The 14,373-nt window shown below is 45.4% G+C and overlaps 1 protein-coding gene across 1 annotated transcript; it reads left to right on the top strand.

The window, feature by feature from the left end:
• Nucleotides 1-8,097: 8,097 nt before the first annotated feature.
• On the top strand, nucleotides 8,098-10,085 carry LOC123728094 (translation initiation factor IF-2-like). Its single transcript, XM_045698670.1, has 2 exons — nucleotides 8,098-9,454; nucleotides 9,627-10,085. Exons 1-2 carry the CDS (start codon nucleotides 8,098-8,100, stop codon nucleotides 9,944-9,946), a joined length of 1,677 nt encoding a protein of 558 aa, XP_045554626.1. The 3' UTR covers nucleotides 9,947-10,085.
• Nucleotides 10,086-14,373: the final 4,288 nt, after the last annotated feature.

Here is a 14,373-nt window from a genome sequence, read left to right as displayed (position 1 = left end):
TGTATATATATATATAAATATATAAAACTTGCAGCAGCACTATCAAAGGTTCTTATTAGCTATTTCCAGCCTTAGCTGAGACGACGAGCAAATAATTAGTTTTTAGATTTTACAGCACCTTACACAACATGTATCTGCTCATTTCCCTAATCACCCCATTCACTCTGTCCAATTTGAAATATAGTTGAGTAGTGGAGACCAGAGTCTATCTAACTTGGGCTGTGTCTTGCGGAGGTCACAAGTGAGCTTTTCAAGGGGGAGAAAGTCAACAATCTGGTCAATCCACATTTTAAAGGAGAGGTATTAGAGGCCCACAATAGAAGAATACATTTCTTAGCAAAGTATATAATAGTCATGAGCACATTTTCTCTGTCAGGATCAAGAACAAAGTCCTGCTGGGCATTAAGAAGATAGATACATGGGGTCATATCAAACTGTACATCTAGTATTTTCTGTGCAGCAGTATGTATAGATTGTCAAAATCTGGCACTCTCTACAGCTCCAAAATACATGCATATAGGTTCAACTTTCAGAGGTACATCTTTTACAGTTAGGAGAAATGTCTGTTTTCATTCTATGGAGTCTGAGTGTAATAAAATTTGTACAAAAATGTATTAGATTCTTTCATTTTTACATTAGTAGAGGAGCAGTATACCCTGTCGCAAACCTCCGCCCATAACTCATCACTGATAGTCAGACCTCCGCCCATAACTCATTACTGATAGTCAAACCTCCGCCCATAACTCATCACTGATAGTCAGACCTCCACCCATAACTCATCACTGATAGTCAGACCTCCGCCCATAACTCATCACTGATAGTCAGACCTCTGCCCATAACTCATCACTGATAGTCAGACCTCCGCCCATAACTCATCACTGATAGTCAGACCTGCGCCCATAACTCATCACTGATAGTCAGACCTCCGCCCATAACTCATCACTGATAGTCAGACCTCCGCCCATAACTCATCACTGATAGTCAAACCTCCGCCCATAACTCATCACTGATAGTCAGACCTTTCATTTAGAGATCGTTCTTGATTCGATCCAGGAGTGGAAGATAATTTTCCTTGAAAAGGCTATTCAGATCTGGTGTTATGAAGATCCCAAGGTATTGAAACCCCTGTGTCTTCCATTGGAATGGTGTCTTCATAGAGCTGGTGAGTGTAATATTGAGAGGGCAGACAGTGGATTTGTTCAAATTTATCTTATAACCTTAAAACTTCCAATACTGAGCAATTATCTAAAATGGGAGGGAGGGATTTCTCAGGGTTGGATATGTAGAGCAAGACATAATCCGCGTAGAGCGAAATCTTGTGCTGCAGGCCGCCTGCAGAAACACCCATAATACCTGTATTGCTCCTTATCAACTCTGCCAGAGGCTCCGCCCCCAACAAGTAGAGCAGGGGGGACAGTGAGCATCCTTGTCTTGTGCCCCGTCCCAAAGGGAATCTGTCAGAGTTCAGTCCGTTAGTAGTCTCCATGGCATTTGGATGAGAGTATAGTGATTTGATCCATTTAATAAAGTTTGGGCCCATATTGAACTTTTCTAAGACTGAGAACAGAAAGCTCCACTCCATCCTGTCGAACGCCTTCTCAGCAATATATCACTTTCTGAAAAGTTACAGTTGGATTCCCAGCTTACCTTGTCCAAAGCTGTAAACCAGGTTAGGCAGAGTGAGACGGTAAAAAGACTGCAGATGATGCTGCACGACAGCAGCTCCTTGCAGAGCTGCTGGAAATAGGAAATAAATGCATTTTCATACCGAGCTAAAAAACGGAGGGGAACACAGAACAGAGACAGACGTGGAGAAAACAATCACAGACAGCACCAGTAGCTAGTTCAAGTGTTTGTTGTAAATGTGGGAAATCGCCTTTCCACAGATGGAAAGATTGCCCAGCAAAGGATGTAGAATGCAGGAAACGTCACAGGAGAGGACACTTTTCAGCTGTCTGTCGATTAAAGCAAATGCATGAGGTCTCAGAGGAGGTACAGTAGGACAGCATCTTTCTGGGAGAAGGGAAAACAATGCTGGCTGGCATTCAGACATTAACCTCACTAGGGTAGGGGGCATTATTTTCACCTCTGGATGAAAAGCATGCCCAAAGTAAACTGCCTGTTCCTCAGGCCCAGAAGCTAGGATATGCATATAATTGGTAGATTTGGAAAACACTCTAAAGTTTCCAAAACTGTTAAAATAATGTCTGTGAGTATAACAGAACTGATATGGCAGGCGAAAACTGCCTATACAGATTCCATTGATTTAGGACTCAAATTGCACGTCCTATGGCTTCCACTAGATGTCAACAGTCTTTAGAAATTGTTTTAGGCTTGTATTCTGAAAAATGAGCGAGCAAGACCACTCTGAATGAGTGGACACTGCAGTGACCCAGAGGTTTTTCATGCGCAGGACCAAGAGCGCGCCTTCCTTGTTTTCATTTTATATTGACGAAGCTTTTGTCAGGTTGAAATATTATTGATTATTATGACTAAAAACACCCTGAGGATTGATTATAAACATCGTTTGACATGTTTCTACAAACTTTACTGATACTTTTCGGATTTTTCGTCTGCCTGCCTGCCTTTGAGCCTGCGGATTACTAAACAAAACGCGCGAACAAAACTGAGGTTTTTGGATATAAAGAGGGACTTTATCGAACAAAATGAACATTTATTGAGTAAATGGGAGTCTTGTGAGTGCAACCATATGAAGATCATCAAAGGTAAGTGATTAATTTTAATTTCTGACTTGTGTAACTCCTCTACTTGGCTGGTAACTGTTTGTAATGATTTGTCTGCTGGGCGCTGTTCTCAGATAATCGCATGGTATGCTTTCGCCATGAAGCCTTTTTGAAATCTGAATTAACAAGAAGTTAATCTTTAAACCGATGGATAACACTTGTATGTTTTATGAATTTTTATAATGAGTATTTCTGTTTTTGAATTTGACGCTCTGCAATTTCACTGGATGTTGGCCAGGTGGGACGCTACCGTCCCACACCCCCTAGAGAGGTTAAACTCAATGGGGAGGTTGTGTCATTTAAACTAGACACTGGGGCAGCAGTGACAGCTATCCCACTAGGCTGTATAGCTATAGCAGAGATGGCCCTTTGCTCTCTACAAACAAAAAACTGTACGGGCCCAGTAATAAGATATTACCAGTGGTAGGGCAGTTGGTGATTAAACTGGAGAGTAAGGACAAAAGTGCCATGCAGCCGGTCTTCGTCATTGACTCTCTGGCCAGAGCGTTGCTGGGGTTGCCAGCAATTGAAGCATTGCAACTCATTGAGAGAGTGAGCGAACTGGAGGACCCAGGTGAGGTTTTCAAAAGAAATTCCCCAAAGTGTTTTCTGGTCTAGGAAGGATAGGTGAATACAAAATCCACCTGAAAGAGGATGCTGTCCCCTATGCCCTTACCACCCCTCGCCGTGTGCCTATCCCTGTATTGGCCAGAGTAAAGGAAGAGTTGGGGAGGATGGAAGAAATTGGGGCGGTGTCTAAAATAGAGAGTCCCACTGAATGGTGTGCAGGGATGGTAGTGGTCCCAAAAGCCAATGGGGACATAAGGATGTGTGGACATGACTAACTTGAATGAGCTACTCTGCAGAGAGACACATCTTACCATCAGTGGAGCAGTCACTGGCTCAGTTGGATGGCTGACAAGTCTTCACAAAGCTGGATGCCCGCTCAGGTTTCTGGCAGATACCGCTGTCATCAGAGAGTAGGGCGCTCACAACGTTTAGAACACCGTTTGGCCGTTACTATTTTGCCATTTGGAATCGCTTCCGGTCCTGAGCATTTCCAAAGACGCATGTCCTAGCTGTTGGATGGGCTGAGTGGCGTCATAGTCCACGCGGACAATGTGCCCATGTGCAGAAGGGACAGAACAGAACATGATGTAAGGCTCACGGCAGTTCTGACCAGACTCCAGGAGACTGGCCAGACACTCAATGAAAAATGCACTGTTGCACAGTCAGAGGTCTTGTTCTTGGGACACAAAATCAGTGCAGCTGGAATAGAGCCGGACCCGGAGAAGATCAGTGCCATCACAGATGTGCCCATCCTCCAGAATGTGGCTGAAGTCAGGACCTTCTTAGGCATGGCCACATATGTGGGTAAGTTCCTCCCACAGTTCTCAGATACAACCAAACTCCTGAGAGACTTACTAGCCAAAGAGAATGACTGGTCATGGGGTCACGTGCAACAGGTGGCTTTTGACAAAATCAAAGGAGACCTGGCCTCACAGAGAGTGCTGGCCCAGTACCGTCCCCACGCTAAGACAAAGGTATCAGCAGATGCATCATCCTTTGGGCTAGGGGCGGTCCTCACACAGATGCAGGACAACATGGAGTGGCGTCCAATATCTCCCGAAGCTTATCAGACACAGAGCAAAGGTATGCACAAGTGGAGAAGGAGGCGTTGGCTATCACATGGGCATGTGAAAGGCTCAGCCAATACCTTATTGGCCTGCAGTTTACAGCAGAGTCTGACCACAAACCACCGCTGGCTCTGTTAGGGGACAACAGCACTGGACGACTTGCCTCCCAGAGTTCTGCTCTTCTGCCTCAGATTACTGAGGTTCACCTACAAGATGGTGTATGTGCCAGGGAAGGCACTGATCACAGCAGATGCCCTCTCCAGGGCCCCAATTAAACGTCCATTATCAGAGGAGGAGCAATGTCTAGAGGGTGAGGTACAGCCTACCTGCATCTCAGACCAAACCGCAGCAGATTGCAGAGGAGCAACAACAAGACCCCATCTGCCGACAGATAGTGCAGCAGTGCAAAAGGGATGGCCCGGGCAGAAGGAACTGCCTCAGCTGCTGAAGCCCTATTGGGTGCATCAAAGTGACTTCCACTGTAATGGAGACCTTCTCATGAAAGGACAACGAATAGTTATCCCAGAGACTCTACAACCAGAAGTGCTAGACAGAGTGCATGAGGGACACATGGGGATAACCAAATGCAGACTGAGGGCTCAACAGTCAGTGTGGTGGCTTGGTCTTAGTACTCAGATTGCCAAACTGGTGGCCCAGTGTGAGGTCTGTACAAAATGTCAACCTTGTCATCCGGAGCCAATGATGGTAACGGTGCTGCCAAAACGGCCATGGTAAAAGGTAGGGGCAAATATGTTCTATTGGAAAAATGACACTTATCTGCTAGTGGTAGATTACTATTCAAGATACATTGAAATAGCAAAGACACCCATAACCTCATCAGCTGGTGTTATCAATGGATTAAAGTACAGTTTTTCCAGGTAAGGGGTCGCCGAGGTCCTGGTTACAGATAACGCTCCCTAGTTCTCTGCAAGCTCCTTTTCTGCTTTTGCCGCAGAATATGACTTCACACGTGACCAGTATCCCCTACCATGCACAGAGTAATGGTGAGGCAGAGAGAGCTGTGGAAACAGTCAAGGGACTGCTGAAAAAGAACAAGGATCCATACAGGGCTCTGTTAGCTTACAGAGTTACACCACTGCATCATGGGCCGCCGCCTGCCGAGCTCCTGATGGGCTGGAGGCTGCGTTCCCCATTGCCTGTCTTGTCGGCTCAGCTTAAACCCAGATGGCCTAACAGTAAGGCCTTCGCTGAGAGGGACAAACGGCTGAAACAAACGCAAACTGGAGACTTTAATCGGAGACACCGTGCTACGGAGAGGCCAAAGCTGACCGAAGATCAACATGTGTGGATTACAAACGCAAAGACCCCAGCAATAGTACTGAGGAAAGTGGATGCCCCACGCTCCTATGTGGTGGACACAGGCTCAGAAGAGGTACGAAGGAACAAAACACACCTCAGAGCTCTTCCAGATCTACCAGCCACACAGACTGAGGCCACAGAAAATGCACAAAAAGAGGGTGAAGGAGAGAGAATGCTCACAGAGCCACAAGCGCGCCCAAAAAAGGATGTGAAGCCACCAGAGTGGCTGAAAGACTATGTTACGTGAAGAGAAAACATACTGTTGGGGACCATACCCAGCAAAAAGAGACAGTAAATAAGTTCATGTTCATACTGTGTAATTTAATACTTTCATACTGTTTCAGGATGTGAAGTAGCATGTTAGAGATTAATACTGGTTTCCAAATTGCATTTCAGTTAGGCTTCAGTGGTTATGCATGTTGAGTTCTTGTTCATGGGAGGGGATGATGTAGTAGGATGTCCCTTGGGGGTATCCATACCTATGTATGACATACGAGGGTAGGTTAGTAAATATGCTGGAGATAGAAACTCATTGATCTGTGCGTCCTAATTTGAGATAATATAATAAATTAGCAAAAACATTTTTCATCCATTTTAGAATAGGGCTGTAACGAAACAAAATGTCGAAAAATTCAAGGCATCTGAATACTTTCCGAATGCACCGTAACTGTTTAATGTTGCTGGACCCCAGGAAGAGAAGCTGTTGCCTTCGCAGAAATTAACGGGGATCCTAAATACAAATACCAGTCAATTGCCAGGTTTAGAGCTTCCATGTCTGTTCTATTCATTCTTATTTATATGGTCATGCCATAGGGTATTACAGGTAAACAAGATCAGCTAAATAAATACACAAATCATTGAATAAGTATTTGTTTAATAAACGAGATAAGGAATTCCGAAGTATTTTAAAAGAATACTAAGCAAAAATATACAGGCCAAAGCACTTCAGCAGTTTTATTTACCACACAAACACTGCTGATATACAGTAGGCCATCCACTATTAGACTATATTTCTCTATATTAATATGTGTAAATCCAACACTTGAACACTTAGCCCAACCTCCAGTATGTTGCGATTATAAGTATGTTCATTTTAAAGTAGGCCAATCAAAAAGTGCGCGTAAAAGTGGCGTCAGGTCTCCATGTCGGATTCCCCCAGTCCGCGCCTTTGTGTCAGATGAACTGCGCTCCTGTCTGCACCCCACTGTCAGCTACAAGACAAACATGACATATAAAACGTGTGGTGGCCACAGAATAGATATATCTAGTCGAGGGTGATGAACACAGGAAAGAGGAAGACGCCTATGCAGAAGATGGCCTGTTGGATTATTTTTATATAAAACGGCAGAACAGTCTTTCTGGTCGCAGGTTCCTCATATATAAGTAGCCTGTCCTACAGTATAGGGACAAATATACCTCGCCCAAAGTCTTGGCTAGTTTATTGACCCACTAAAGTGGTTCGTTTTCGAACTTTACTATGTGGGAGCGAATATACTTTTACGCATCACTGATTTGATGCGTTTTCGTAATTGTTAGTTTCATCCGTAAATTATGTCAGTAAACTGATTTATTAGAAATGATTCATGAATTCAGTCATTCATTGATGGTTTGATTGTCTGATTGATTAATACACTTCGTTGACATATCAAACTACAGGGGCAGCCATGACAGGAAGGTTGATGCTTGGCATTGTTGCGTCACAATACAAAATGCCTCTGATGACGTAATGATCAAACACCAAGCTGCCACTGGTGTAATGACGGATTATTAGCTGATTGAACTACGAGGTGAACGGTAAGTACGCCTGTCTGCCTGTTTATCGGAGAAATGAGGGGACAGACAACACTTTTATTGAGCACCAGTTATAGCTAGGCTATTAGGCATGAATAATTGAACAAAGGTGTTACATTTTAATGGATATATCTTGTCCCAAATAATTATTTCAACTTAGAAATGAATTTGATGAAATTAGATAAGAGACAGTAAAACATTTTTTTTAAATTTCCCCAAATACTAAACAAAGATGTTTCTGTGGCTCTCTTTTATAGAATTGAATTGTGCTGAAAGCCACTTCCTATTCCAGGTATTCAAGACTAGAAGGAGCATTCTGATAAGAACACTGCAGACCAGTGAATGATGAATAGGAGGCCCAACCTGAATGGGTCTGGAGGACCAAGGTCCATCGGTGTTCCACTACTCTGTCCTTCTAACAGAGTGCTGCTGGAGAGAGAAGAGGTCAGCCAGGACCCAGTGATGGCCTCCTCTTTCAGGCCCTCAGCGTTCCCCTCCCTGCATGTTGTGCCTCGGCCTCCCCCCTCCTGACGACGTCTGGTCCAAGAGGCCCACAGCTGCCCACAGAAAGAGGAGAGACCTCCAGTCCCTAGTTCCTGTCCAGGATGGATGTCGTGAGTCTCCCCGGTTGGATTAACAGCAGCAGCTCCCAGCTGCCTGCCAAAACCAACAGACGCAGGCGCAACAAGGAGCTCTCCTTCACTGAGGTTCTGAAGAACTACAAGCTTCTACCTGATTCCCGGCCCAGCAGCCCAGAGAGCCTGCACCAGCATGAGATGATGATTCCTAGAATCCCTGTCAGCATCACTAGACCTGAGGGGAGGCCTAGCAACCCTCGACGCCCCACAAGACGGCCTGTTAGACCAGTTGTCCTGGTCCAGCCTGACGTACAGCCTTCCAGACCTGAGGGGAGGCCAAGCAACTCTCGACGCCCCACTAGACGGCCTGTTAGACCAGTTGTCCTGGTCCAGCCTGACGTACAGCCTTCCAGACCTGAGGGGAGGCCAAGCAACTCTCGACGCCCCACTAGACGGCCTGTTAGCCCAGTTGTCCTGGTCCAGCCTGACGTACAGCCTTCCAGACCTGAGGGGAGGCCAAGCAACCCTCGACGCCCCAATAGACGGCCTGTTAGCCCTGATGGCCTGGTCCAGCCTTACGTACAGCCTTCCAGACCTGAGGGGAGGCCGAGCAACCCTCGAAGCACCACTAGACGGCCTGTTAGACCAGTTGTCCTGTTGTCCAGCCTGACGTACAGCCTTCCAGACCTGAGGGAGGCCGAGCAACTCTCGACGCCCACTAGACGGCCTGTTAGCCCCGTTGTCCTGGTCCAGCCTGACGTACAGCCTTCCAGACCTGAGGGGAGGCCAAGCAACCCTCGGCCCCCCAATAGACGGCCTGTTAGCCCTGATGGCCTGGTCCAGTCTTATGTACAGCCTTCCAGACCTGAGGGGAGGCCGAGCAACCCTCGGAGCACCACTAGGAGAAAAGTGAGGCCCAGTAATCCTGTTTGTCCCGTTATTCTTGAGTCCCGACCTCCCAGTCCTGTGAGCATCACTACCAGCATTGTGGACCTAGTCCAGTTTGAGTCCTGTCCTGCTGTGAGTCTGGTCCAGCCTGAGTCACGTCCTGCCTGCCCTCTGACCCTGGAGGAGCTGGCCCTTTCAGAGTCATGCAGCTTCAGCAACAATGTGTTTGTTCTCTCCATGCCGAAAGCTGCCCAGCCAGAGGAGGCTGCAAGAGGGAGCAGCAGCGCACCCAGGGACATCATCAGGCCTGAAGCCTTCGTCCAGACAGGACCCCTGCTGGCCAGGAGAGCCCAGAGGGATGCTCCTCCTCCAAAGAAGCTCCCCAAACCCCCTGTGGCCCCCCGGCCCAAACTGCTGCCCTCCCTGGGCCAGGGCAACGTGTCCCTTGTCAGTGCCAACGCCTGGGATGAAAGGACCAAGAAGAAGAGAAAGAAAGGTTACCACTTCTCTTTGTGCAATGACACATTTTGTCTATTGAATATATTGTCAATATTTTATGATGTATGTTTTTTGCTGATGTACGACCAGGAATATGATTTTCCTGTTCTTATCCATTCATAAATGAATTACTAATAAATGAATGTAACCTAATGTAATGTAATTTAAAGGAGTCAGAGTCCAGAGGTCTAGCCTGGGCCTGAGACATATCCCCCGTGACCTAGAGCTGGCCATGATGAGGCCCCGTCTGGTCAAGTCGGCCGATCCCTCCCAGCGTCCCTACCAGCCGTGGGACGACGAGGACGAGGTGGACATCTACGCCCTGAGGCGCACAGCCTTCATGTGCCCCATGTACGACCAGGAGGAGAGCAGCGGCAGGGGCAACAAGAGGGTGGCAGTGGAGGCCCTGGACAACATTCCTTTCAGAAGGAAGATCACCTTGTGTTATTTCATGGGTGGGCGCAGGGTGATGCTGCCAAAAGACTACTAACCCCACCCCCCTCTAAAAGGCTTCTATAGACCATCTCTGTAGCAAGAGAACCTCCAGTAATCAGACTGGGCTGTCCTCTGTCTCCCCTCATCTCTGATACATCAGACTGGGCTGTCCTCTGTCTCCCCTCATCTCTGATACATCAGACTGGGCTGTCCTCTGTCTCCCCTCATCTCTGATACACCAGACTGGGCTGTCCTCTGTCTCCCCTCATCTCTGATACACCAGACTGGGCTGTCCTCTGTCTCCCCTCATCTCTGATACACCAGACTGGGCTGTCCTCTGTCTCCCCTCATCTCTGATACATCAGACTGGGCTGTCCTCTGTCTCCCCTCATCTCTGATACACCAGACTGGGCTGTCCTCTGTCTCCCCTCATCTCTGATACACCAGACTGGGCTGTCCTCTGTCTCCCCTCATCTCTGATACATCAGACTGGGCTGTCCTCTGTCTCCCCTCATCTCTGATACATCAGACTGGGCTGTCCTCTGTCTCCCCTCATCTCTGATACATCAGACTGGGCTGTCCTCTGTCTCCCCTCATCTCTGATACATCAGACTGGGCTGTTCTCTGTCTCCCCTCATCTCTGATACATCAGACTGGGCTGTCCTCTGTCTCCCCTCATCTCTGATACATCAGACTGGGCTGTCCTCTGTCTCCCCTCATCTCTGATACATCAGACTGGGCTGTCCTCTGTCTCCCCTCATCTCTGATACATCAGACTGGGCTGTCCTCTGTCTCCCCTCATCTCTGATACACCAGACTGGGCTGTCCTCTGTCTCCCCTCATCTCTGATACACCAGACTGGGCTGTCCTCTGTCTCCCCTCACCTGTACTCCCCCAAGAGGAACACTGCTCCCTGCCTCCCCTCCCCTTCTCCTCTACTCCCCCAAGAGGACTACAGTCTCTCTCTTATCTCTAAATCAGTGTTGGGGTCAATTCAATGTCAATACTGTCAATTCAGGAAGTAAACTGACATTTTCTCATAGAGGCATTGAGGAAAATTGGAATTGGACTTTCAGTTTACTTCCTGATTTGTAAAGGAATTGACCCCAACCCTAATCTAAATAAACTACTAGATCTCTATGATGACAGTGTCTCAGACAGAAAGACAATAATCCTGTTACTGTCCAGGACCTTGTCTTTACATTTCCCTGAAGCATTACAGAAATAAAAACAAAGCATTGAAGGAAATACAATCTTTGGAGTTCTGTGTTCATACACTGATGCATATGTTAATTAGAAGATGATATAGGACAAAACATGTCATAACTGACAGGATCAATAACATGGATAAAATGCAAGCATCAAAACTGACAACAGCTTTAAAATAAAGGGGAAGTTTATTCATTGTATTATTATTTATCCATTCCAGATTATCCTACATGTCAATCAAACTGTGCTGTGTCAATCATATTGCCTCCTAGACTCTCAGTCGGTGTTCCAAATGGTACCCTATTCCCTATGGGCCCTAGTGCACCTACAAATGGTTAAGGGTACCATTTGGGACACATCCAAGCCAGACACACAGAAGACACACAGGACTCAGGACATGTCAATCACATTACATACATACACATGGGCAACAGCATCTTTCATCAGCATTACTGCATCATGAGGACAGTTAGCACATGATGATATGACATCATTACAGCATCACTGTCAAAGTGAATGGGACAGACTGCTAAAAAAGACCACTTAGAATATCACTGGACAGTGACAACTTACAGTACTGTTATATGTCCAGCAAGCAATACTAGTAGTATCCCATCATATTATTCTGAATGATGCATTTTATACTCATTTAATTCATCACTAAAGGCATCTGAATTAAACAGAAGACATTATGTCCTCAAAAATATAATAATTTAATGCATGAATTTAGCTAAAAACTATAAACAATCATAAAAGTATTTGGAGTCATACAGAAAACTCAGATGAAAAACACTTTGGAGATCCTGATATCATCACATTGTAATGTTGTTCCTTCTAACAGAATGGCTGTTTCACCTTGTAGTCCAACACATTGTAATGTTGTTCCTTCTAACAGAATGGCTGTTTCACCTTGTAGTCCATCACATTGTAATGTTGTTCCTTCTAACAGAATGGCTGTTTCACCTTGTAGTCCATCACATTGTAATGTTGTTCCTTCTAACAGAATGGCTGTTTCACCTTGTAGTCCATCACATTGTAATGTTGTTCCTTCTAACAGAATGGCTGTTTCACCTTGTAGTCCATCACATTGTAATGTTGTTCCTTCTAACAGAATGGCTGTTTCACCTTGTAGTCCAACACAGAAGTAGGTGGTCAGTAATGGTTCTTGTTTTGCAGTAAGCCAACTAAGTCGACTGGTTTAGTAAGTCTTAGATTGCATATATGATATGTGACTTGAAGGTTTTTCCTGAAACAGTCCATCCATTTCCAACAGTGAAAACCCAGCCCACATTTAATAGTAGATACTTGATGTGTTTGTGGAGCGTAGACCAAAGACTGATGAGTTATGAACAGAACAATGTGGAAGTTGAGTCCATTGTGTTCATCCATCCTTCAGCAGCCAGCCAGTCTCCACTTGATTCATCACCATCCTGCAATGTCATATTCCAACCAGCAGAGGTCACTGACTCCACGATCTGAATTGTATCACTGTTCAAAGATGCCTCTGCCTTATCCAAGGTTCATCCTCCATTTCATGGCTTAAGGTAAACAGACATACACATGCATGAATCCAGAGTATTATTTTATCAAAACCATTTATAAAACACATCATCCACAGACTGATAGTCTTCCATGGTCCTATTGCAAAGTCAAGTCCTTTGGAATAGTATTGGAGATACTGGAACTTTCCACGGTCAAAGAAAGTATGTTTCCTTTTGCATAGAAACACTATAATGTTCTCTTATAAGACACTGAAGAAGAAGAAGAAACCCAAAAGCCCTTTCATGGTTTTAGAACAGTTGTCCAAAGAAGCACAACTTTGGTGGTTTGTGTTTGAAAGTCATCAAGCATCTGAAGTCAACAGCTCTCTGTGATTGTAAAGTCATCAAGCATGGAGTCAGTCAACAGCTCTCTGTGATTGTAAAGTCATCAAGCATGAAGTCAGTCAACAGCTCTCTGTGATTGTAAAGTCATCAATCATGGAGTCAGTTAACAGCTCTCTGTGATTGTAAAGTCATCAAGCATGGAGTCAGTTAACAGCTCTCTGTGATTGTAAAGTCATCAAGCATGGAGTCAGTTAACAGCTCTCTGTGATTGTAAAGTCATCAAGCATGGAGTCAGTCAACAGCTCTCTGTGATTGTAAAGTCATCAAGCATGGAGTCAGTTAACAGCTCTCTGTGATTGTAAAGTCATCAAGCATGGAGTCAGTTAACAGCTCTCTGTGATTGTTCATCAAGCATGGAGTCAGTTAACAGCTCTCTGTGATTGTAAAGTCATCAAGCATGGAGTCAGTCAACAGCAGATTCCTCTCAGTTCATCAGCCAAAATGATCAATATCATAACTTTAGTCATATAGTCATATTGATTTATAAAGGAAATGCAAACCGGTGAGACAGGTGAGGAAGTGAGAAACGGGTCTAATGTACATTGCTCGTGTTTCATTGCCCAAGCAAGTCTCTTCTTCCTATTGGTGTCTTTAGTAGTGGTTTCTTTGCAGCAATTCGACCAAGGCGGCCTGATTCATGCAGTGTCCTCTGAAGAGTTGATGTTGAGATGTGTCTGTTTCTTGAACTCTGTGAAGCATTTATTTGTGCTGAAATCTGAGGTGCAGTTTTCTGAGGCTGGTAACTAATGAACTTATCCTCTGCAGCAGAGGTAACTCTGGGTCTTTCTTTCCTGTGGCGGTCCTCATCAGAGCCAGTTTCATCATAACATTTGATGTTTTTTGCCACTGCACTTGAAGAAACTTTCAAAAGTTCTTGAAATGTTCCGTATTGACTGACCTTCATGTTTTAAAGTTATGACGGACTGTCATTTCTCTCTGCTTATTTGAGCTGTTCTTGACATAATATGGACTTGGTATTTTACCAAATAGGGATGTCTTCTGTATACAAACCCTACCTTGTCACAACTAACCCGATTGGCTCAAACGCCTTAAGGACAGAAATTCCATAAAATATCAAGGCACCCCTCTTAATTGAAATGCATTCCAGGTGACTACCTCATGAAGCTGGTTGAGAGAATGCCAAGAGTGTGCAAAGCTGTCATTAAGGCAAAGGACACTCAAGGACATTCAGGGACAAGTCCCGGAGCCACTCCTGCGTTGTCTTGCTTGTGTGCTTAGGTTCATTGTCCTGTTGGAAGGTGAACTTTCACCCCAGTCTGAGGTCCTGAGCAATCTGGAGCAGGTTTTCATCAAGGATCTGTCTGTACTTTGCTCTGTTCATCTTTCCCTTGATTTTGACTAGTCTCCCAGTCCCTGCCGCTGAAAA

Source organism: Salmo salar, chromosome ssa17, assembly GCF_905237065.1.
Source record: "Salmo salar chromosome ssa17, Ssal_v3.1, whole genome shotgun sequence".
Taxonomy (NCBI): Eukaryota; Metazoa; Chordata; class Actinopteri; order Salmoniformes; family Salmonidae; genus Salmo; species Salmo salar.
Note: the sequence above shows the minus strand (reverse complement) of the source record. Positions and strands in the feature narration are given on the sequence as shown.